Consider the following 25,173-nt stretch of genomic DNA (forward strand, 5'->3'; position numbering starts at 1 on the left):
TGTTAGCTTTCTAGAACGCCCCCCAGGGACGTAACAGGCCCTACTGCCCACGAGCAGACGCACCCCACTGCAGCCAACGGGTCAGGAGGGAGCATGCCCTTCTGCATCCAAAACAACCAAATGCCGAGCCTTTCCTCACCACAATTCGAGGCACAGGGGGAGCATACTGGCCACATCCCCAATTCCCACTGTGTTGGGAAGGTCCTTCGCTCTCCAAGCCTGGTTGTCTACACCCGAAGATTGGGATAAGCACACGAGCCTATATTACTGCGGGGAGGACTCAAATGAGCTGGCAGGGAGACCCGTCAAGGGACTCATCTGCTTCTGTCGGCCATTCAGCGGCACAGTCCGTGCCACCACACACAGGACCTCCAGGCTAACTGTGGCCATCTCAAGAGGCGCCTTGGTGCTTGGTTCCTGGGAAAGGATGCCTGTCCTCCTAAGCGGAGTCTTTCATTTCCCTTCCAACTGCAAGATCTTTGCAGGGTCTAGCGGACTCTGTCTACTAAGGCTGCATTAGACAGTCATCCAGTGAAGACTACCATCCTCAGCCAGGGATATGCCAGAAAGGATGGGTGTTCCGAAAGCTCTGGAATAAAAACCAGCCGACAACTGCACAAACCAGTGGCATTGTTGGACCAGGTACAAACTGAGGCCATCAGTCTCTGTTGACAATGGCCTGGGTGTGTAGAGACCCTCACCCCATCCGGCCAAGACAGCACGATGTGCTTTTCTTGGCGCGCTCTGGGCAGGGGTGCCTGACTCCTCCTGAGTTATGAGCGTTCAGGGTTTGGGCTTCCTGCTCAAAGCCTCAATTCCAGTCAACTGGTAGACAGAATTATACCCACGCTGACCTGCTGAAGAAGCCACAGAAGTAAATATCGCCTCGGGTCAGAGCCACTCCTGGAATCTCGGCTGCTTTGTTGAAAGCTGGGGAGGCAGGGGCCATACATCACCACCGCCCGACTCTGTTTACAACCGGGTAATGCCTTTTATGACCGGCCCTCTCTATCCTGAATATTTGTTTTATTGCCCCTGTAGGGAGATTTTTCCATTTGGCAAAAATCTTCAGATGGTTTTAGTCATGTTAACAACTGGTCATTAAATACAGAGGAGTAAACAGAAATAAAGGTTTGTTTCTTTGCTATTTTTTCATTCTTTTTCTTTTTTTTTTTTTTTAATAACTTATGGGAGAAAGTTATGAAAGGAACGATGAGTGGGGGGTAAGCCAGGAGTGTTCGCAAGCTGCTCTCGGCTCCTTCCTGGGTGGGCATTTCCTAGGACGCCCTCCCTGCCTTTCAGAGAGGTCATTCCTTCAACAAGGGGAAGGCAAAGGTTTCAATCTGTTTCAAGGTGAGGGCTTGCTCTATGATCTCTAGATGTGGGGCCCTTGATGCTCGATTATTCTTCCCCTGTGGCCCAGGAAACAGGAGGCACATCTGCTTCTGGCGGAAAAGATATCTCTGGGCTAGAGCACCTGGAGATGATGGATGCGGAGAGACTGAAGGGAAGAGCCAGGTGGGTAGGTGGGCGGATGCTTGGCTGGCTGGGTGTTGGGCTGCTGGATGGATGGATGGATGGATGGATGGATTCGTGAGTGGATGGGTGAAGAGACGGGTGGGGGATGTCAGTGAGGGAAGGATAGATGAATGGATGGAAGGTTGGACTGCAGATTTATGAAGGAAGTACAGCACCTCTTGGTGGCCCAGCCTAGGGCGTTGAGGCAAAACTCAAAAAAGAAAGCATCAGTGATCAGTCAACCAGGCTGCAAACACAGAAACTTCATTCTGGGAACCTAAGAAGAGAAAAACCTAAGGAAGCTGGGAGCCAATGAGACTTCCTGGATGAAGCCAAAGCTCTTGGAGGTGTCCTGCATTTGCATTGTTAAAAAACTACAACAACAACAACAACGCCTAATTTACAAATTCTTTGTTTGATAAATTATCCCCAAACAAAACAGCCTTTCAACCGTCTCAGTCCCCTTCTGAGCTGTGGGGTGGGAGGATGGGCACCTTAGAAGTGCTGGGTCCTTCCCCACAGCTGAGTCCATCCCCAACCTTCTTCCCCTGGGCCCTGCCGCCAGTGGGGCCTGCCTTTGGACTTGGCCTTGAAAGGCTCTCTGGGCAGCCTCCGTGTGCGGTCTTATCCAGAGCATCTGTGCCACAGGAACTGTAAGACTCCCAGCCCAGGGAGGTAAGGTGAAGAAAAAAGTACAAGTCCCTTGTCTGAACAAGGAGGGCCAGCAAGCCTGGAAGCCTGGCTTCTCCAACCAGGGGACCAGCTGCGCAGGCAGCACGCCCAGAGCCCCCTCCATGACCCAAAGCAGTGCTTAACCTCTTTCCTCATCTGCAGAGGCTCCGGATTCTGCCCCTGCTCATGTGAGGCTCCCTCCTGGGATGAAGGCTCCTCAGCTCCTCCTCCCCCCTCACCCCCAGCCCATTGCCCCCAAAACAGGAGGAAGGGTGCAGGCGCTGGGCTTCTGCCTGGGCGGGAAGAAGAAGAGGACTGGGGAAAGTGGGGAGAAAGCTTGTCTCTTCTCACCTTAGACATGACCAGACTTTTTCTAGAAGATCAGGGTTGGAGGGTTCTGCTCGTGGCAGAAAGGAGAGAGAGAAAGTGGGGGGAGGGGGACGATCATCGTTCCCATACCGCTTTAATGCACCATTTCACACCACAGTAAAACTCTGTAGTAATAAAACTCAAGAAATCCCCTCACTGTGAAAGTGCATGATTCCAGAACTTGCCTTACCAATACCCTTCTCTCTCTCTGCCCACATGTCCTGGAGGCCCAGGGAGAAAACCCACAGAGAGGGGCTCCTTTGTGTTGTGAGGATTGTACACTATGGGGTAGGGTTACCAGGCTCAGCAAGTAAAAATCCTGGACACCTAGTTAAACTTGAATTTCAGATGAACAACGAGTGATTTCTTTTAGTTTAAGTATGTCCTATGCAATAGTTGGAACATATATACCAAAAAAAAAAAAAAAAAAAAAAAAAGACTTGTTGCTTATCTGAAATTTAAATTTAACTGGGTTTTCTGCATTTTATATGGCAAACCTGCTCTTCCGTCCTTCACCAGAAACAGTCCTACTCCAGAGCCAGGCTAAGATGATCTAAATCCGGGCTTTGCCAAAGAGTGACTGCATGATCTTAGCTCCCAAATCTGGGGCATGGGGTGAACACTGAACCCACCTCAAAGGTAGGGGGGAGGATGAAAGAAGTGAGGGATGTACAGCACTGAGTAACACGTGTGAACGTTATTTATCCTTAAAGGGTTCACACTTCCCATGACCCAGGGGTTTGTGGTAGAAGCAGGTGCATGCTCCCAATTCTAGAAACTTCCACAGCTCCACATGCTGAGATCAGTCTAACCACATGCAAGGGTAACAGGAGAAAGTGGGGTAGGGTTGGGAACAGCAGAATAAATCTGGACCTGACTGCAGTGATTTTGGTGATGGGGTGCAGAAGTGAGAGGATATGTGAGAGCACAGACCTGACCCCTCAGAGCCCCTGGGTCTGACTTTTCCTAAAACATTAGGAAACATTAGGATAGCTCCGCTCATCCAATGCTCCTGCAGGATGTCCCAGAAAATACCACCCCTATTTTAGGAGTGTCGACAAGGGAGAGTCTTTGGACAGAAGATCTGGCTGGCTGGATTTGGACATTAGTTATGGTAAGGCTTGCCTCTGTATGTGCCCCACAGCCGGCCAGGACCCGGCAACAGAGCCTTGCATTCAGGAGCCCTGACTCAGCCTCCCTAGGGTTCTTCCCTCCAGAAGGAAATGAGACTCTTCAAATTGGCTCCCGAGGCTAATTTGGGATCTAGTTGAGGAAACCATGGCTAGCCTGACAGATGCTGAGCCCCTGTCCTGGGTATAGGCCTCCAAGAGGCTCCCACGAAAGTGACTTACATCCCTCTGCACACTCCCATGTTGTTCCAGAATCTGGAAAAGACGGTCTAGAGAGTTGGGCCTTTGCCCCCTGGCCAGCTCTTCTATGTTGGTCAAGGCCTTCAACCACTCTGAGCTTCAGGCTTCTAGTCTTCAAAGCTGAGTTATGAGGGCCTATTCCATAAGTTCTGTCTCTGGGAGAACAAAATGTAACCCATTCAGAGCAAGTAAGCCGAAGTCCTATCATCCTGAGAGCCTTCTCTGGGCCAGGCGGCTTCACACTTAGTAAATCCCAACACCTTGAGAGTTAGTGTAACTGTTTCACCAGTAACAGCACCCAGCTCCAAAGATTTGTTTTTCTCCCCGGGACTCCCAGTTCCCAGGGTAGAGTACCTACTTGTGAATCCCAGTGTGGGGTGTCAAAGGTGAGAGAGGGGAGGTGGGAGGGTGGGCGCAGGCAGACAGCGGTCTCCTGGCTGTGCCCCTCCAGGCCTGCACCAAAAGTTGGAGAAAGAAGACTCGTGATTGGGATAAGAGAGCTATGGGCAAGGGGGTGGGGTGGGATCTCAAAGGTCCCCACAGAGGGACCTGAGCACTCATAGGTAAGCATTCTCTAGCCTCTCCTGATGGCAAAGGTGAGAAAGAGGCCATACCTCTCTTGTGTGATTTTGTCTTACCACTCTGGGGCCAAATGGTTTGTTTGTAAGGGAGGTGGGTAGTATCAAATAATACCAAAAAAAAAAAAAAAAAAAAAAAAAAAAAGTTCTTTATTTAGGCAGCATTTTCAAGCCTCAGATCTTTGTATACAACTGTGGACTTTTGCTGTATCTCCAACCAACTACAGTACTGGCTGCTATTAGTTTAAACATACTTGCTTTTTAAATCATATATTTTTAAAAAATGAAATCAATCCTGAGCCATATCTGAAATGTCTGCTTTAATGTACAAGGTATACTTTTTTCTTATTACTTTTAAAATAAAATACATAAATCTGAATTTCTTACAAATAATGTTTTCAGAATACCACCTGAAGTCACCTTGTCAGTTACACACCAGAAAACAATGAGTCGGAGCAAACCTTCAACCTTGTACTAACGTCCTTCCCTGAAAGGCCAACCATTGAACTCTGAAGCAATGAGCAAACCAAGCCGAGGGACAGAGGAGCATGGACCGGCACATGAATTGGGCACTCAGGGTCTAGAGGTGCACCTTGACAGCCAGACCCCTGCCTGCCTCCCACCTCAGACCCAGCATGACTGTCGTGTTTCTAAAGAGCAGCAAATCAGGGTGCTGAGCCAAGAGAACCCTGGGAGATCTCACTGGGAGGGGGAGCTTGCTTTGGGCCTTGATTGAGGAACTGAGTTTCCTGGCAGAGAAAGAAAGGTGGAACCTTGGAAGTGGAGACCGTGGCACCAGCAGAGCACCAGAAGAGCAAAGGTGGTGGGCTCTCTCCCACGGGTGGGAGGTACCCGTGTGGCTGAGAATAGAGCTCATGCTAAAAGGCACAGTCTGGAAGCCCATGGCCCCCAAGAGCATTGGCCAGTAATGTTTTAAATTCAGATAGTTTGCCAACTGAAAAACTGGAGATTTTATCTAAAATGCAGATTCCTGGTGTCCCTACGTAAAATCCTAACTCATTCCCCTTCCCTCTGCTCCATTTTCCCATAGCACCTAAGAACCTTCTATAGATTATGAGTCTAATTACTTATGTTTTCTGCCATTTTCCTCTCTCCTCCTTCTTCTCACCCCCTCCCATGTAAACTCCAGGACAGGAGGTATGGGGTTTTCTTCTTTCTTTTCTTTTTTCTCTTTCTTTCTTTCTTTCTTTTCTTCCTTTACTAAAGTACTTCAAACACTTCGCCAGTGTCTGGCATGTAGTAGGTGCTCAATAAGGATTTTAATAAATGAATGGAGGAAGCAGGGGGCTCTGATGTGTCCCACATTAATGTCTATCCTGGGGTGGCAGGGCCCACTCAGGCAGGAAGCGTAGGCCCTAGCCCACGCAGGCCCCTCTCCAGTGACTCCCTCAGCTGCAGGGACAAAACCCAGATTTGAGGCAAAGAAGCCAGTAAGAGACTGGCATTTGCTTTAGCAGGATTTGCAGCGAAGGTCTTGTGCAGCTCCCGCCAGGGTCTGGATTCCAGGTTCCAAGTCTCGCCAGCTCAGGCTTCTTGATTTACCGCCCAGCACCTCAGCTTTACTAGGCTGCGCTGTGTTGGGGGGGGGGGGCGGGGGAAGAGCATGAGCCTTGGTCCACCCAGACCTCGGGGGGGGGGGGGGGGGGGCGGTGGGAAAGCGGGGTTGGGATGCGGGACTTGGGGACAGGCCCGGGTTGGGGGGTGGGAGCTGGTGCCGGAGACTTTGCCACCAGAGGGCGCCCGAGCTCAGTCGGCGAGCTCTTTCTCCTCTGTGGCCAACCCAGGCTCACTAGTTCGCAAATACCCACCGAAAAGAGTGGGGGCCGAGGAATGTCTGAGGACTGTATTCCCCACTGGATTGTTAGTTCCTTAATGCCAGGGACCAAGCCAGTGCGTTTCCCCGGCTTTACATCCAGTGCCCAGAAGTGAGCTCGGCCTGGAGTAAATGAATAAATAAATGTAAGTTCCCAGTGTGTCTAATTGGGCGTGAAAGTAGTTTTGGAAAAAAGACACAAAAGACACCTATCCTCAAGACCTGAGTCCCAGAGCTATTACAGCTTTCTGCTGACCGCCCCCTCCTATCGCCCCTGGCTGAAACTGCTGAGCCCCGGCCCCGCGGGTCCCCCCCACCATTCCCCTTAGGGTCCAGACTGCGGGACTTCCCAGGTACAGAGAGCTGTCCATCCCTGATATGCGCCCTGATATGGGGCCAGGTACAGAATCCACACCACTAGGGAGTAAGGGCAAGAGGAGGTAGCTGGAGCATCCTGTGGTCACCAGTAAGGCCCCAACGCGTGCTCCTCTCAACCCTGCACCTCCTGGGCCGCCTGCCTGCACCCATTCCTGCTAGCTGAGGCCGTCTCCAGGTGTCCAGGTTGGGGCACCGCCTGCTAAGAGTTCAGACACCGCCCGGGCACAACTCTTTTTGTGGACCAGGGGGGCGGATGCCAGGAGTAGTGTCGAGGGGAAGAGGGGGAGTTCTCTCAATACTTTGGGTCGCGCAGGACATTCATTGGGAGACGGAGAAAATGATGAAGTTTAAAAAATTATTCTAGCTTCCATTTACTAAGTACTATGTGCGGGACTCAATGGTGAGCACTTCACGGCGGAGAGAGGAGTCCCAATCATTTCCCCCACTTACTCTCAGCAGGGTGGGGACTGTGGTCAGCCCATTTCACAGTTGAGAGAACAGAGGCACGGCGAGCCAAGTACATTCACGCCTACTTAAATTTCAGGTTAAATTCACGGAGCCCCAGAGTGGACTGCTTTTGTTTCCTCTGGGCAACACGGCGTTCTATTTTAGAGTCGCAGTTTTACAGGTGAGAAAACTGAGCCTTGGCTACTAAGTGATGGTGTCGGCTTGGGATGGGATTCGCTCGTTCTGCAGACTGGTCTCCTTCCCTTGGGTCAAGCTCGCGGGACCGCAGCGCAGCGATCCCGGGCCGGTGGTCACCTCCTGGTTCTAGACTCCAAAAACGGGACGGTCGCCCTTGGCTACCTCAGGCCTAACCGGTACACATCGTCTTGCTTATCATTGGTCCTCATTCGCTTCCCGCCGCTGGGACTCCGTCTGTCCACCTGCTAAGTGGGCACAATAACTAGCCTTGAGCCCAGCTCACCGCGCGGCTGGGTTCCCTCCTTGCAGGTCGAGCCTGACAGAGCAGGGCCCCGCGGAATCCGAGGAGGTCAGAGGCCAGAGCGCACTGCAGCGCCGGCTGCACCCCGGGCGCGGAGGGGGCGGGGAGGGGACCGGAGTGGCGGCCGCGTTGGAGGGGGACGCGCGCCCCAGCCCCCCGCCGCCGCCCGGCTGCCGCTCCAGGCCCGCCCCTCGCCGCGCGCCCCGCCCCACCCCGCCCCGCCCCTCTCTCCCCTCTAAAGTGCCCGGCGCTCGCCTCCCGCCGCCGCACTTTCACTCTCCGCCGCTGCGTTCGCTCAGCGTCCCGCCTGAGTCCGCCCCCCGCGTGCCGGTGCCATGAATGCCAAGGTCGTCGTCGTGCTGGCCATCGTGCTGGTTGCGCTGTGCCTCAGCGACGGTGAGTGCGCTCCGCGGCGGAGACGTGGGCGCCAGGCTCCGTGCGGGACCGCGGCTCCTGTGCCTGAGCCCGCGCTGTCCCGAACGGACCCAGTTAGCGCCTCTTTGCACCGGGGAGGTCGAGGCAGCCGCCTCCTTGGGGCGCTCAAAGCGCAGCAGCACCACCCGCGCTGAAGCTTCGCACTCCGCCTCGGGACTCGGGTCCGGGACTGGGGGCAGCGGCAGCACAGGGTCGGGCAGGGTTCCCTGGCCGGGAGAGCCCCGGGAGCGCGGGGAAGCAGAGCGGAGTCGGCAGCCGCGGGCCCCGGGGGTGGCGCGCCCACCCTGGCCCAGCCGGTGATCTCCAGCGCGCGGCTCGGTTTCTCGAGGGGAAGGGACTCGGAGGCCCCGCGGCGCTGGGCGCGGGAGATGCGTGTGCAAGAGAGCGCTTCAGCAAGTCTGTCTCTCATCGCGACGGGCAGACGGTGGTGGCGCGGTCAGGGGCTGCTGCGCCGCGTCCCCTCCATGCGAGGCTGGTCCCCTCTCCGCACCCACCCGAGCGAGGTTTCGCGGGCGAGCCAAACGGAGCAGCTGTCGGGTTTGTACCACCCGCCCGCCGCGCTTCTGCACAGCCCCGCGGTCCGCAGCGACGCGAACGAACCCGGGCGCGCGTCCAGCCTGCTTCCTGGCCTCTTGCCGGGGTCACCGAAGAGAAGACCAGGGGCCGCCGGGGTCGCTCATCCCCTCCCCTGCCCCCCAAACACACCTGCAGCCTGGCGCCTTTGTCACCCGCCAAGCCATCGCTCTTACCTCGGAAGGAGCTCGGCAGCCGAGTTCAATCGCCAAGGCCTTAGGCCACTGGGAAAGGTGGTGTCCTGTTTCACTGGGAAAGGGGGAGCCCCCCCCTTTTTTTTTCCTTCTGAAGCTTAAGAGAAATCTGGCTGTCCTGTCACAGGACACCACTGCTGCAAACCAAAATAAACTGTTGTTTTTAAACGCACAAAACAAGCCACGTTAGCCAGGCCACGCTGTCCTTTCTTGGCTGCGAAGTTGCCAACAAACCCTGCAAAGGGCTGAAGGACGCTGGGAGTGCTCTTGGGGCAGCCGCAGTCCAGACAGGGCCTGAGCCCCCACAGCTCTAGGCTGGCTTCCAGCTGCAGACCCTCTTCTGCATCCTGGCAGTGAACTAGAAGCCAGGTGGGTGAGGTGAGGGTAAGGTGAGCAAGTGTGGAAGCAGGGCCTGAACTCCCAAGGGTTCACAACTGACTGCCTGGGGAGTTTTTTGGGTTTTTGTTTGTTTGTTTGTTTGTTTTTAAGTGTAGCAAGTTAAGGAGCACCTGGGTGGCTCCGTTGGTTAAGTGTCAGACTCTTGATCTCAGCTCAGGTCTTGATCTCAGGGTGGTGAGTTCAAGCCTGGTGTCTGGGGGGTGGGGGGGGAATGTAGCAAGTTGCTGGGCAGAGCTGCAGAGGGACTGGATGGAAGGCAATCTGGATTTTACCACCCAGCTGAAAAACTATGTGACTCTCCACACTGACCCCCAAGGTCATGGGGGACACTGGTTTGAGCATTAACATTTGAGTGTCTGGTGAGAGTGGAGCTGTCATTGGGCACCTCTGTAGAGAGATGGTGCTGCCCCCCTTCCCTGGGGAGCTGCAGAAAGGTTGGGAATGCCAGGACCCACTCAGGTCATTGAGTCCTAGGCACAGCTGATCTGGAAGGAGCACAGAGGGAGTGGGAGTCTCATTAACAGAGTCATCCTGACCCTGGGAAGGGCTGGTTGCTTGCCTCTCTGAGCTGCCTCTTGGCAGCCAAGTGGCCATGACAGGGTCCCAAGCTGGAGGCTAGTCCGCTTCTCCTTGCATTCATAGGCTAGAATGTACTTTTTGACCTTCTGGAGCCTATGTGCCCATACTGAGTTCCACAGCTGACCTTGGAGACACCCTTGTTTTCAGGGTCAGTCTCTGGTTCCTGCCCTCCCTCAACTGGCTCACCTCAGCCAAGCAGCTGGTTGCCCTGGGCTTTCAGGAGTTAAGTCCAGGGTGGATCCATTCTGAGACCTCATTGGAGAAGCTGGCCAGGGCTCCTTTCTGTGTTTAGAGTGGAAGGTTCGCTTGGAACTGCTCTTGAACAGAGCCAAGTTCACCACTTAACGATCTGGTAACATCTAGGCGAATCACCTACACACTGAGTCATCTCCAAATCAGTTGGGAAAGTTAGTAATATTGACAAAAAGCTGGAGAGGACACAGGTGGACATAGCACTGCTTTTAGTAAGAGCCGTTGGTGCTCTGTCACTTTAAAAAAAACCTGTTGAAAGTCCCCACTTGACAGGCAACTAACTGGGTCCTGGGAGCAGGAATACGAATTGCCTTTGAAGGAAATGGATAATCCCAGGGGGTAGAGGGGAAAAAAGAAGAGAAGAGAAAGCCTGTGTTTTGAGCTCAGAATCAGCTCTGATTTCTGGCCTGATCTCCACTGCTTGGTTAGCCAGCGGACCCAGACTAGCTTCCCTACCCACCCCTGGGAGAGCAGCAGCCCCCACCAGCTGCAGCACTCACACTGTGTACCTTTCAGCTTGCTGCTGCTCTAGGCTTGGGACACCTCCTGTGTCACTGCCCAAGCCCAGGGCTCCAGTCCCTATTCGGCTCAGGAGGACCCAGGAGAATTCCGGGGAGACTGGAGGTGGGACACTCAGAGGAGAGACTTCCGACTTTTCCTTTACGCAGTCCACCCAGCCCCTAGCGCTGGGGTCCCCTTCCCAGGCGATCTGGTTCCAGGACAGTATGGGCAGGATAGTAGGAGCTTCCCCTGCAGGGACTGGGTGCCCTGACTGAAGGCCAGACCCCAGCAGAGACTTTCTGGAGTCACTTAGGTATACAGCAAAGGCTGCCCCAGGTGCTCCCCAGTACCCTGAGTCTGAGCACCATGAAGCTAGGCTCTTTCCTTACCAGTTTTTAGGGAACGACATTTGATCCTAGAGGGCTGGGTGGTCTATTTTTCCTGACTTGTTGGCCGAATAGGCTGCCCTTTGCAGGCTCTGCCATCTCTCAGCTGAATGCAGCCTTGAGGAAAATGAAGATGTCCCTTACTCACAAGGTTTCTCGAAGCTTCCCCAGCTCTCTTGCCCCTAAGTACAGAATTTCAGGACCAGCAGGAGGCCTCTGGGAGCTCTGTAAAGAGCAATCCTTTTTTTTTTTTTTTTTTTAAATCTCTGGACTAAATATTCTCAGACATACATTTAATCCCTGATGAAAGGATCCACAAATTCAAATAATTTGGGGTATTAAGTAGGACTTGGATAAAATCTGCAGGGGAAAAAAAAAAAAACCACGAAGATCCCAGCCCTCCCCCTCCCCCCACCCCAAGTCTTGCAATCCTAGACTAGAGGGTGAGCGGTGAGTTCTGCAGGAGCCCTTTGCTTATTTAAACTAATGAGTGTCAATTATGGCATTTTGCAAATTGGTGAATTGGCAAACAAAGAGGTAACATAACCCAGGAAGCTCTAGCATCTCTGCACAATGAAAGCCACCTCTGACTCCAGCCCTGGTAATTGTCCTGCCTTCAGGGGAGTGCTGGGTTGAGGTGGAGGGGGGCTTGGCCTGCCCTCGGGGACTCCCAGGTAGAAAGCCTGCCCGGATTCTTTTGTGGTTGCCTGGGTTTAAGGTGAATGAGAGGGGAGAAGATTGCAGGAGGGGGAGGGCAGCATTCCCGGGGGAGCTGCAGTGGCTCCTGGGACAAGAGGGAGCCCAGAGCCTCCTGGTTCCTCCTCCTCCTTCCCTGAGTATGGAAGGCTTTCTTAGTTGGCCCTGGAGGAGTTAACTTTGCCGAGATTACCTGGGAACCCCAGTTACCTTAGACTGAATCAGTCCTGTCCTGGGATTAATATACTTGATCTTAAGATGTCTGAGCAAGGAGCTGCTTTTAAATTTCCCAGGTTCCTAGAGTCCAGCACTCTGCAGGTGCATTTGCCTTCTGGTCCTGTGGAAGCTGGGCCTGCCCCTTCTCCCTTCCCTCCTGCCCCAGAGGCTCACTGTACCACCCAAGAGCTCCTAGCAAGGATGCCCCCGTAACTAGTCCCATGGCTCTTGATCCTAAGCATCCATTCCTCCACCTTACCCCTCAGCCGCGGACCCACGCGTGCATATATCCCCACAGTCCAGCAGGATCGTAACAATCCGCCCTGTTTTCACCTTCCAGGGAAACCTGTCAGCCTGAGCTACAGATGTCCTTGCCGATTCTTTGAGAGCCACGTTGCCAGAGCCAACGTCAAGCATCTCAAAATCCTCAACACTCCGAACTGTGCTCTTCAGATCGTGTAAGTGTGAACATCAGCTTCAGGAGGGTTGCATCTAGTGGGCATCGTAACCCCTAACTCCAGACTTGTCAAAGCTAGAGAATCGACACATGCTGAGCGGCTGGCTTTGAACTTGGCATAAGTAGAGGCAGCTGTGATGACCAGGAGGCCTTTGGGTACGCCACCGTGCCAGAGTTTCAAAAGCCACTCTTGCCCTTGGCGCTTGGCGCCCTACTGTGCTCCAACTTGTTCTTGCCTCTTTTTTCCCCAAATTTCCTCCTTTAGCACAGGAGAGGGAAGGACCACCGAATGCCTTCAGACTAGAAACGAGGAGTTTCTGCTGAAGTCCAGTAAATGAACCAGCCCTCTGCAGGTCATAGGTGTCTGTCCTGCAGTTCCTAGGCTTTGGTGTTCTAGATCCTTCCTTTCTCCCATAGCAGAATCTCACAAGACCCCAGTTCAGGTTAAGTGGTCTTTAACCGTTGGATAAAACTCAAACTTCTCGGCTCACTTAACTGCTTTGTCTCGAACACAACACACGAGTTTTTGTTTTTGCTGGTGTTGATGGCAACTGCTTGTGTTGGCTGTCATTCGTGTGGGAAACGAGACAAATGAAAATCAACCCCAGAGAACACATGAAAACCTCTCGCCAGGTGCAGGAGGCTGGGGGGGTTCAGTGAGGGAGCCTTGCACAGCCGCTCACTGCTTGGCCCTCGCGTGCTCAAGTGCACCCCTGCTTGCCTCTAGCGAGTGTAGTCAGGGGTCTAGATGCAGGGGTGCTGGGGCTCAGGGTCTCTGGTGGGGACCTTACCTCCTGAAAATTCCCAGCGCTGAGAATGGGCTGGGGCCACAGCAGTGGGAATGAAACCTACAATTTGAAGGTGAAAATGAAGCCTTTGCTCCCTAATACCAGCTGTTTTGAAGTTTGATTTTGTCTTTTTTTTTTTTTTTTTTTTTTTGCCAGCCTGGGCTGCCTTGAATGTGTTTGTCACTTACAGAATGTTTTAGGCCACTGGAAGATGAATATTTCTTCACTGACTTTGCTTACAGTCAAATACTCTCTCCTTTGAGAGGTGTTTTGTCAGATGTGGAATTGAGCCCCATAGACCTGCTTTGCAGTTTGCATTATGCCGGGACACTTGCTAGGAATCCACCTCAAAGGGAAAGAAGCAGGCCTGAGCAGACACAGAATCACCCCCTTCCTCTCCTGATATCAGTCCCTTCACAGGCAGGCTGCAGGATTCCTGTGGGTATCCCCAAGCCACTGTGCCAGCCTGAGTTGTCCTCACACACCCTTGAGTGGCTGGGCAGGAGTGTCCTCAGGCTGCTTGAGGTTACTGGTATCCAAGGCTTTATGGAGGGGGACCCGGAGAGATAAGTCCAGTCTGCTCCCAGGAGGAGATGTCTGGTGGGGAGGTGTGACTGCAGCCGAGAAGTGGGAGGAAGGTGCCCTATGAATTTTTAAAAAGCAAATGCAACCAAGGAGCATTCAATAAACTTGTAAAATCTCTCTAGAAACCACTTTCTGGCAAATCACCTCCACTATCCCTCCCTTCACCTGCATAGTCCCTCCCCCACTGTCCTGTCACCCTCTACCCGCACTGTCCCTCCCTCACTGTCCTCTCACCCCCCATCCTTACTGTCCCTCCTTCACTGCCCTGTCACCCCTTACACGCACAATCCCTCCCCCACCTGAGCTGTCGCTCTCCCACTGTCCTGTCACCTGCCATCCACACAATCCCTCCCTTGTGTCCTATCATGCCCCACCCGCACTGTCCCTCCCTCACTGTCCTGTCACCCCCCCACCCGCACTGTCCCTCCCTCACTGTCCTGTCACCCCCCCACCCGCACTGTCCCTCCCTCACTGTCCTGTCACCCCCCCACCCGCACTGTCCCTCCTCACTGTCCTGTCACCCCCCCACCCGCACTGTCCCTCCCTCACTGTCCTGTCACCCCCCCCACCTGCACTGTCCCTCCCTCACGATCTGTCACATCTCTTCCCCAAACCATTGCAGTCCCTCTTTTCAAATCTCCTAATTCTGGGCTTACTCTCAAGTCGGTCTCCCATGTACTTTCAAGATGATCCATCCAAATAAAAGTCTGCCTTTGTCTGTCTCCAGCCTCAGTCCCCATAATCTTGCAGAGAAAACCCCACTCTTTTGCCCCGACATCCGGCCACCTGCTTCTCGGGCAGCCCACCCTCCTCCACGCCCTGAGTGCACGTACCCCCTTTGATGCCTTTGCTCTTGCTTCCCTCCCTCTGTATTCCACCTGCCCAGCCCCTCCGTGTCCTCCCAAGGCCAACTCACACGTTCCCCAGCCTGCGCTCCCCCTGAGAAGGCAAGTTCCACCTTCCCGTATCTGCCGGGGGACTCGATCCACTGCTAGGGACGGGATTCCCCACCTTGAGTTCCTCCTGAACCCGCGCCTGCCAAGGGGGTCCCGTGCTGACGCGGGCGACGAGCCAGTGCCCAGGTCACGGCGAGCCCCCTCACGCTCAGCCTCATACTGTCGCCTCTTCCGTTCTGGCAGGGCGAGGCTGAAGAACAACAACAGACAAGTGTGCATTGACCCGAAACTGAAGTGGATTCAGGAGTACCTGGAGAAAGCTTTAAACAAGTAAGCACATCAGCCAGAAAGGACTTTCCGCTAGATCCACTTGAGGAAAGCTAACACCGTACGGCAGATGGAGGGCGAGGTGTGGGGGCGGAGGGCCTGGATGGGGAGGACCAGGTGTGCCTGGGGGGGCAGAGCACGGACCTGGGAATGGGCTTGAGGTCTGCCCAGCATGTAGAACCGCATTTATAGCATCTGGTACGATCCTGCAGCTTCTGTTCACCCGTGCCCCAGACCCTTGTGCATTGGCTGTTTTATAACTGGGGTTTTTCTAAGAAATCATGTTGTCCCAACAGCATTTCCCACTACCCGCTCTCTCCTGATGATCATCACAACCCTCATTATTCCCATTATCTTTTCTTTTTTTTTTTTTCAAATCAGTGATTTCTTCAAGATCTGTATTTGGTTTTGCTTTGGAGCGTGTCTTCCTTCCCCCGGGGCCTCTGGGCACAGTCAGGTGATGGCCAAGCATGGAGCTCAGAAAAGTGTCCTTTCTCCAGACTCACAGACTTGGAGGAAGGCAAAAGGCGGCCTCCGCAGGGGGTGCCCCTCTGGGAATGACACACACACACACACCCCCACCCGGCGGATGACTCAGATACTGGCCAGTGCTAGGCAGCGGCCACCACATCCACCTCCTCTTTCGGGCTCCGTGATTGGCTCTGTAGGCTCCATGTAGAAGCTCCTGTCACTGGGGACTGTGCTCAGAGACCCCCTCCTGGCCATTCCCAGGCCTCTCCCTGCCTCCAGTAACATGCTTCCTCTTGCTTCGGCTTCTCATTTCTGTACATGCTCAGTGGGGAGGAGGGTGATTGCCAGGGCGCCGCCCTGCAGCCCCCTCTTCCCTTGGCCCTCCCCCGCACCACCCCTCAGGCCCTCTGTGAGAATCTTCTCTGGCCCTCTCCGCAATGGGGCTGGCCCTCTCCTGGGGTGGGGTGCGGGAGATCAAGTCTCCACCTTCCCTCAAAAGGCCAGTCTTTGCAGAATCAAATGCAGTTTTCAATCTGAGAACTTGTTTTGAGGAATTTGGTTTCTGTGATTGCCTCTGAGGCTTTTATAAGCCACAGAGAGGCTCTGCACACTGTGAGGGCTCTGCAATCAGAAGCAAACAAAATAAATGAAAAAAATGAGCCTCTTGCCACGAACCCCTCCTCCTGAAACCACGGCAGGGTTTCAGTTTCCAGGCAGAAACGTTGGCAAGGTGACATTTCCCTGCATCAATGCGATCCACAGATGGGCCTGGTGGTATTTGTAACTTTTTGCAAGGCATTTTTTATATATTTTTTGTGCACATTTTTTTTATGTTTCTTTAGAAAACAAATGTATTTCAGAATATATTTATAGTCGAACAATTCATATATTTGAAGTGGAGCCATATGACGGTCAGTAGGTTACATTTCTCTATTCTCTTGACCCACTGGCAATTTGTAAAGAAATATATATGATCTATAAATGTGATTACAGCTTTTTAATGTTAGCCACAGTGTATTTTTTCACTTGTACTAAAATTGTATCAAATGTGACATTATATGCACTAGCAATAAAATGCTAATTGTTTCATGGTACTGACCTCCTACTGGACGTGGGAATTTATTTACCAGAAGTAAAAGCCATCAGCTGTTAGACACGGGGCTCAGATACATTTGTAGAGTTGATGGAAGTTGATGGAGGTTAAGGTGGTCTGCTGGGTGGGTGCCTTAGGTCCCTCCTGCCGACTTCACTTTGAGTGTGGTCCTCGCTCAGGAGCACATGAGAGCTGCAACTCAAGTTTTTGTGCCTTTTTTTTTTTTTTTTAACCCAATGGAAACAACAGTGCCAGTTTTCTGAAGAATAATATTTGACTCACTAACTCCTCTTCCTTGGTTCTCCTAACATCCCCCACGTAATCTCCAGAGACTCAACTCTCCTAATATCCAGCTTTCACATTTGCCCATGTAAAAATCCCATAATTCGAGGCCATGGTTAATAGCTTTCACAGGAACAGGTGGCTTACCCCATAAATCATTAAATACCATTCAGCTTGAATCATTTTAATGTGACAATCATGAGCCAGTTGCTCTAATTGAATTCTGCTAACCAGCTCTCTCCCTTGCTCTCCAGAACAATCCCAGTCATTCCCAGGGGGTGTTCCCCAGGCATCCAGAAAGGAGAAGGGGGGATCAGGCCCTTCTTTCTCCTCTCCTGGATGGCCACCTGAATGCAAAGCGTGATTCAGTCTGAAATGCAGGTATTTTCTGTAGGGACAGCAGAGTTCATCTCTGCACTGAAAAAGGAAGGAGGCCAGAGGAGATGGGATTGAGGTGAGTTAGAAGGCCAAGTCCAGCCTGGCCCTGGGCGTCCTTCGCACCCTTTCAGATGTGAATGCCGTTCAGGGTTGGAAGCCTCAGGCAGTAGCTGGAGGCAGGACCAGGCTGGCCCCTTGGCCCACAGCAATAGGCTATAACCAGTTCCCAGGTGTTCTGAAAGGCTGGCTAACATTTTTCTTTGAATTGGGGAAAATGTCCGATTTATTTTAATGAAGTACTGATGGACCGTGCTTTGCCCAGGGGCCTCCAGGCCTAAGACTGAAGCCAGAGTTAAACAGACACCCAGAGAAGTGTTAGAGATTGTGCAGACTGAAACAGACCCCTGTGTATTTCAACATCATTAATGGTTCTACTGATTTTATCTAAGGGGGCGCAGAGAAGAAAAAATGGGGAAAAAAGAAAAGATAGGAAAAAAGAAGCGACAGAAGAAGAGAAAGGCTGCTCAGAAAAGGAAAAACTAGTTATCTGCCACTTCGAGATGGACCGCAGTGCACGCTGCCCTTGTCTCCCCCGGCGCTTTGTAAATTTGCTCTAACCCTCCTCCAGGGCAGACCCCTTGCCTTCCAAGCGGGGGCTCAGACCTCCGTGGAGGAGCGGTGCTCCTGTGGCCTGACTGGCCCCTGTATTTATGCGCATTTTCAGGCCCTTCCTGGTCTGCTAAGTTATGAAGAAAGTAGTTGTGCAGAGACTGGGGCGGCGGTCTGGGGTGAGGAGGAGACTGTGCTCGCAACTCTGTCTCGCGTGGCCCAGGGTCTCTCCAGCACTGCCCTGGGCTACCCAGCCTCCCACCCCGCCCTCCACTCCCTCTCTCCGAAGGGCCGGTGACTGCTCCGGAGCCCACATGGCTCCACACATTCGCCATCTGTCTTCCTACTGAGGCCAGGGTGGGGCTGCCCTCCCCTGCCCTGCACAGAGCCGTGACTAGCCCAGGAGCGGGAGCCTTGGCCAGCAAGGGACATGCACCTCCTGCCCTCCCCTTGACCATGGCCAGTGCCGTCACCGCCTTCGTGGGGCAGCTGTGGCCGTGCCTTTTGCAGGTGCTCACTGACTTTTTTTCCCAAGTGCCTGCTGCTGGCCCTGCACCCCTCTGATGCCCAGGGTGGAACTCGTCCGGCAGCGGCTCCCAAGGCTGTGAGAGTGGCTTTGCCTCTGAGCAGGGGTGCTTTCTGCATGCCAGGTGTGGAAGGTGGGTGGGAGCTCCACATTCCCAGGGAGCAGCTGTGGAAATACTTCTCAGGGAGCCTCTGGGCCCGGCAATTCACTTTACAGATTCTTTAAACGGGTCCCCAATGTGGAGGAACTGTGTGAAAGGCCTGTTTCTCCCACCCACCTCCTGCGGGGTGAGGCTCTGTGACCCTGTGCGATTAGGTTCCAGGACACAGCTGCCGCAGCCCTCACTCATAGGAAATATCCGCTTCAAGTGAACATGGTGTTCTAGAAAGTTCTAGAACTTTCCTCATACCACCCACAGATTAATGTCTAAGATTTCTTGCCAAGTCTCTTTAATTTGGACCAGAAGAAGGGGGATCCCACGGGAGAGCAAGGCCCTGATTTCAGTAATACTTTGAGAAAGGACACCTCGAATATCTGGGCTGTTCTCCCCATCCTCCTGTCCCTTATAAACACTCAGCCTGCTCCCCAGGCCCTTGGTCGTAATTCAGCATGTGGACACAGAAAGATGAAGTGGTTGGAGGTCAGAACAGATGGAATGAGGAGAAGAAAATCTCAGGTCCCTGCATGTCCCACTCAAACTGCAGCACTGTGTTCCCTTCTGCTTTAGTGCCGTCCTCTGTGACAGCAGCACAGTGCATGTGGCATTCCTTGTCTCCATCAGGGAAGTGTCCTGCCAGGACGCTGCAGCCAAAGACCTTTTAGTCCCCATCGCCATCCATTTATCCAGCCGACTCTCAGCCTGCGCCCCTCTGGCCAGCCCTGGGGTCAGCAGACCTGCTCCCGGGCATGTGGGGAGCCCACCCCCTCTCCGCCTCGGAAGGCATTGGCTGTTTGCTGGTCTGCCCCGGGCTGCAGTCTTCTGTGGAAGCCAGCAGTGGACCTGGTCCGGGGAACCTTGGCTGGGGTAGCCCACCTCTTACATAAGCATCTTGGAGCCGGTCACACCTGAGGTCCCAGGCTCTCCATTCTTGATCCAGCAGGATTAGCACATCTCTGTGCCTAGAGAGGGGTGGCAGGTCCAACCTGGACACCGCAGAGGGCTACCCGCCATCTAGCCGTGGTGAGCAGGGGGAGTTGCTGAGGGGACTAAGACAGCTGGCCCCACATAAGAAAAGCAAACAAGCTCTAGGCTGTCCTTCTATGACTCCACTGGCCTTGGGCCCTCACGCTACCTGACAAGCCAACCCGATGTCCTGGAAGAGTGAAGAGCCAACCTCCATTCCATTGTGGGTTGAAACTAGGCAGTGCTCTCCCAGGGCACTCGGTCCTGGGCCAACCCCCGCAGTGCTGGCCCAGAGACCCTGGGGCCAGTCAGCAGGGCTGGGGTGTCGATGGAGGTGGTTGATGGTGCCAAGGCCTTGGAGGAGCAGGCAGCCTCCTCCGGGCTAGGTGTGTGTTGGGGCCACGCTGAGGCCGGGGGGGCTGGTAGCCCTCCATGTGTGCTGGGCTCGGGCGGGGTGCCCCGCCTGCCCTGTCGTGTGACCACTGTGCTGTGTTGTCTGTCCACGTGCCCTTGTTCATCTGCTGTGCCCCGTGCTGGCCGCGCCCTCTGTCTTCACTTCCCAACTTCCACCTCTCCCTCCGCTTCAGCCACCAGCTGCCTCTCCCCCCACCTTCCCCTTTCCCAGGGCCTCGGAAAGCCGGCGATTTGGAAGTCAGGAGTTGGGGGCCCCGCCACCGCCGCGGGGGGTCTCGGCGTTTCAGGCATGCAGCCTGGCCGCTGTGGGAACCCGCCTTAATGGTGTCTCCCTCTGTTCTTGTTAACAGGAGGTTCAAGATGTGAGAGGCGCAGGTGGGGTCAGACGCCTGAGGAAACCTTACAGTAGGAGCCCGGGTCTGAAAGCAGTGTTAGGAAGAGCCCGCAGTGGCTCCCCTGCACCCAGGCAGGGCCCAGTGCATTTCCAAGGGCTTCGTTCTGCACAGTTTGCCTTATTTTCACCATTTGATTATGTAGCAAAATATATGGTGTTTACTCTTCATTTAGTTTGATTATCCAATGTCACTGGTGACAAATAGGAACTTAGACTAAGGCCATTATTTTACTTGCTATCTTACGGTATCTTCCCCATGGAGCCCCTCGCCTGGCCCGAGGTTCCTGAGTGTTGTACCACCCTGAACTGTGCAGGCTGGGACCCCCGATCACCCTGTCCTAGGATGGAGAGCCACCAGGAGGTATCAAAGCCCACCAGCCTGGGCAAACCCTAGTGAAGGCTGCCCTTGTGCAGGGGGTAGAGGAGGGCTAGGTTTAGAGGGCCAGGCAGAAGCCTCACCCTTCCCTGGAGTGAGGCGTAGGGTATTCCCCTTCAGTGAGCATCACAGAGCTTCCCCCAGCCAAGGAAGGCAGGAGTGTGAGGCTGGGGTAGGGGGAGACACGCCCCCATCCTGAGCTCTTCTCTACATCCCATCACGTTCTTCTCATCACTGTCTCTCTCATCCATCATCATGTGTATCCAAGACTGTCTCCATCACCCCGGAAAAAGACTCTCAAGACCAAAGCTTTCATTTAAACTGGGCACCAAGAAGCAAATCAAAATGTCTCGTGTTACCATGTTCTGAAAACACTGTGCACATCTGTGTCTTGTTCGGAATACCGTCTGTCGTCCAACCCTGTGTTCTTGTTCAAAGCCAATGTCCTCGCTGCATGCACTGTCAGCTCCTCGTATGCAAAGGCTCAGAGTCAGGAGACGTCTTTTAACCAGGTTTCTGATTAGGGCTGTGAGCCTCTTGGGTGGACAGCCTGGGTTTCTCCACGGATCGCAAACCCAGGATGGATCCACAGAGCCCAAGGGAATTCGGTTTTCAGCTGGGCTGAACTGTGAGGACGCCAGCCCTCCCTCCATGCTTCCATAGGTGTGAGTATCTCAGAACCACGGAGAATTTTGTCTCCGTGGCGCCAAGAGCGTGATTCTTTTGGCCGTCACATGAAAAGAATCCTCAACTCTTTTTTGGTTTTTGAAAACCCAATCCACAGAATAATGAATCCTGGACAGGAAGATTCTTTCCCAGTTAAAATCTAACCTCATCTTTTTCCCCACTTGGCAATCCCATCATCTGCTCCCTTGTAAAGTGGTCTCTGGACTTGGCCGCTGGAATTGCCTTGTGCTTCCAGAATGTCCAGCAGGGCATTCCTCCTAGAAAAGGGGACGTTTGGGAAAGTAGGTTAAAACCTTGACATGTAAAGGGTTTCCCTTTACTAAGATCAGTTTGTAGAGTTGCATTAAGCAGTTTTAAAATACCACTTTTTGAACAACTAGGCATTTGAGGGGTTTTTGCTTATTGTCTTTGTTTTATCTTTCGTCTCATGAATACTTTGTCCCTTTGGTTAAATAGCCCAGGGAAAATTTTTAAATTAAGAAAGAAAAATAGAAGGCCAAAACCGGGAAATGTATCCATCGATAGGACACTGTAAATACTATAGAGAAATTATATTATAATAAAATAACCTTGAATTATAGATGTTTTTAGATATAATCATCTTTGGGTTGTCAAGAACATGTTTAAAGCATTTCCATAAATATTCCTTTATATAGAATCTTCAGGTAGAAAGCCAGTCCACCAAACAAAAAACGTGTATCTTCAAGTCAGTTATGTTATATTGAATAAAATAGAGTACAAGGGCCTTTATTAACTGTAAGGAATAAAGAACTGATCTCAGGACCCTCTTCTGAAATTAAGTTATCACTGCAGGTCTCCTGAACTATACTATAGGTGAAATGATCGAATTTTCAGTGGGATGGGCATTTTCTAAGTAATCCAAGATAATTTAAAACTCTCATGGAAAATTTGGAGCCGTCCTCCCCTGGAATCCATGAACCAGAACCATTAAATCTCTTGCTCCCCAAAAAACAAGGCTCTAAATCTTAACTGCAGTCAAAAAAAGAATCATTCCTTTCTCCCCAATAGAGGGAAAAATAGATAAGAGTAGAAACTGCAGGAAAAGTTCTCTGCCTAACAATTGCCCTTCTTGCACTCTGCTCCTGAACAAAGACGGCCTCTTGAAAGCAAATATGCATTTAAATAGTCTATTTGCAAAGGAAAAGGCTCTCTTGATCCCCTTTTGCTTTAAAAGTACAAGTCAAGTGCATCCATGGATTAGGAGTCTCCGGCTGTGCCTCCCTGTCCAGTGCTGCTCAACCTGACCTTCCCTTGGGCTCCTTGTAACCCCCAGGGCAGTCCTCCCTCTGCCAGCCTTTGCATCAGGACCTGGGCAGCTGTGGGGCCGGGCTGGGGACGGGACTCGCCGAAGTGCTGTGTGTTTATATCCGAATCTGCGCCATGTGTCGTGTGTACTGTTCTTCGTCCAGCCCTGCTCAGGCGCTGAGACCCCAGCGAGGAGGCTCAGGAGAGGGACTCTCTGCGTGTGGGCCTGTCCTCCGGAGCAAGGAGGCTCAGCTTGGAGCACACAGCCTGAATGGCAGAAGGTTGCAGTCCCCGCTGTGTGAAGCCCAGAGAACTCCTAAGAATTTTCATTGGATCCGATTTCACCTTCCTTTTCTAACTGCTGCCTGATGCTATAGCCATGGGCTCTGGGCAGGGAGTTTATCAGCCCCCCAAGCCCCTGCCCCAGGGGGTGCACCCTTCCACAGCAGGATGAGAATTGTGGGGTCCCTGTACACATCCTCCCTGACCCATTCCAAGGGATCCCCTTCCCTGGGAAGTGCTCCCTAGAAACCTTTAAGTCCCATAAGCAGACCACTGACACGGCCAAGTTGAAAAAAAAAAAAAAAAAACCTCCAAGCTACTTGTGGGTCCGTAACCTCGCTGGTGTCTCAGTCTCCCAAGCAGTGATGGGTTCAGTGTTAAATGTGATGAATACTGTATTTTGTGTTGTTTAAATACATCTCCCAGATAATGTGAAAATGGTCCAGGAGAAGGCAGCTTCCTGTATGCAGTGTGCTTTTTTTTTTTTTAAATAACAAATAACTTCTTTTGAGAAACAACCATTTCTACTTTGAAGTCATATCAATGAAAAGTTGTATATCCACTTACAATTTTCCTAATAAAGACATGTATTCAAATGTAGCAGCCAAGAGTTTGAAATTAGTGTTGCCATTCGGAATTTTCCAAACTTGGTTTTTCTTCCTCCAACCCAGCCCAGAGAAGTCCTGTAATCTTAGCTGCATTAGTTAGTGGAAAACAGGCCATTGCAATCACGCTAATCGTAAGGAAGAATTCTGGGGGCATGCTTGTCATGGGGGCTAGTCAACTGATCCGTAGCGGGTGTGGGGGAAAGGCACTCTCTTTTCTCTGAATGTCCTTGGTTTTGCTGAAATCCCTTGTTAAAGGCAAGCCAGTCCTCTACTCCAGAAGGGATGGTTTTACGCAAGGACCCACATAGTTGCCTGTCAGCTGTGGGTCAGGAAGCCTCCATTTGCTACTTTCAAGGCCTGGTGAAGGAGAACAGTGGCCCATTCCCACAGGCACCAAGGACCCAATGCCCTGGGCATATTTTCCGTCCTGCGCTGGGACCTCCTGGAAACTTACTGAATCTCTCAACAGCTGCCCACCAGCACTGTCCTGGATAACTTGATCAGGCAGTGAGCCCAGTAGGGTTCTGTCCTCATAGAGGTCAACCTGTCACAATTACTCCTACATTCTTTCTGGTCCACAGTCAACTGCACCAGAAAGGAGGGGCCAGTACAGAAGCCACAAATGTCTGAGTCCAGATTGCCCTGTCCTCCAGAACCTCTTGCCTGTTGGCCCAAACAGGACCACATTACCCCTGTGCTCAGAACCCCCGGGCTGTTTCTAGGGTGGCTTTGATGTAACTGCTCAGTTGCAGATGGACTGGAGGAGGAAAGAAGTACTCGAGGAGGCCATGGCAAGAGACAGCATGGTTTCCGGGGGTGAAGGCGGGTGTGTGGATTAGCAGAGTGGTGCTGGGATCCTGGTCTTGTCTCTGCTTCCTCCGTGACTCGAGACACACCTCTTACCCTGAGTCCCAGCCTCTATAACGCAGAAGCTTAGCATCCCCAAGAGTTGGGCAGACTAGCCTCGTGGGTAGGATATGCTTCGCTCCCTCTTTCCACCTGTTTCCTGGGGTCCACCTGCCTCTCCTTAGGCCTCAGCTCAGATACCTGGAGCTAAAAGTGATCATGAAAGGTGAACAGGAGGGGAGAAGCCTCTTGGTTGGGTCTCGTAGGTTCCCTGAGCACCTTTAAGTACTGGTTCCAGCACATTCCGCTCTTCTGGCACCAGGAACCAACCACCCCCGGATTAAGTATCAAGTACTCAGAATGATGCTGACTCTTCAGAACGATGTAACTTAAAAAGAAGGAAAAGTCCATTGCCTACCATGCGTCCCAGGGCTGCTGGCCCCCATAGAGTCGGCTGACAACAGCTGCACCTGCCACTCCAAGGAAGAACTATTTAAGCTTGTGCTTGCTGCCATATTGGAATTGATAAAGGACCCAGAGACATCCCCTAACAGCCCCCCTCACACACACACACAAAAGGTGCACAGATTCTGTTTAGTCGTAGGCTCTCTTCCATCCTTGAAGGCACCCACCAGCATCAAACCAACTTGCCTACATCACTTGTAGTAATCAGTTGAGCAAATCCTCAGCCTGTGGAGAGCTCCCCTGAGGACAAACTGGGAAAATAGAGTTCTCCGGGGGAGTCCATCCCTCCGGCATTCCTCAAGAGGCTACACAGGGTCCTGGTGGGGCTGCGGGGAGCCATGTTCCCCATGCCTCAAAGAGGGCTTGTCATGGTGGGTGTTGAACAGACATCGGATGTGTGAGCA

General features: G+C 52.7%; 1 protein-coding gene across 2 annotated transcripts; it reads left to right on the plus strand.

Moving 5' to 3' along the window:
- Positions 1–7,914: 7,914 nt before the first annotated feature.
- On the plus strand, positions 7,915–23,450 carry CXCL12 (C-X-C motif chemokine ligand 12). Of its 2 annotated transcripts, XM_044240044.1 has the most exons (4): positions 7,915–8,061; positions 12,237–12,354; positions 14,866–14,952; positions 17,623–23,450. In XM_044240044.1, exons 1-4 carry the CDS (start codon positions 8,001–8,003, stop codon positions 17,714–17,716), a joined length of 360 nt encoding a protein of 119 aa, XP_044095979.1. In that variant the 5' UTR covers positions 7,915–8,000; the 3' UTR covers positions 17,717–23,450. The 2 variants fall into 2 exon arrangements, with proteins under 2 accessions (XP_044095979.1, XP_044095978.1); XM_044240043.1 differs by lacking the exon at positions 17,623–23,450 and having other exon boundaries at positions 14,866–16,514.
- Positions 23,451–25,173: the final 1,723 nt, after the last annotated feature.

Source organism: Neovison vison, chromosome 2 (assembly GCF_020171115.1).
Source record: "Neovison vison isolate M4711 chromosome 2, ASM_NN_V1, whole genome shotgun sequence".
In the NCBI taxonomy this organism is placed as follows: Eukaryota; Metazoa; Chordata; class Mammalia; order Carnivora; family Mustelidae; genus Neogale; species Neogale vison.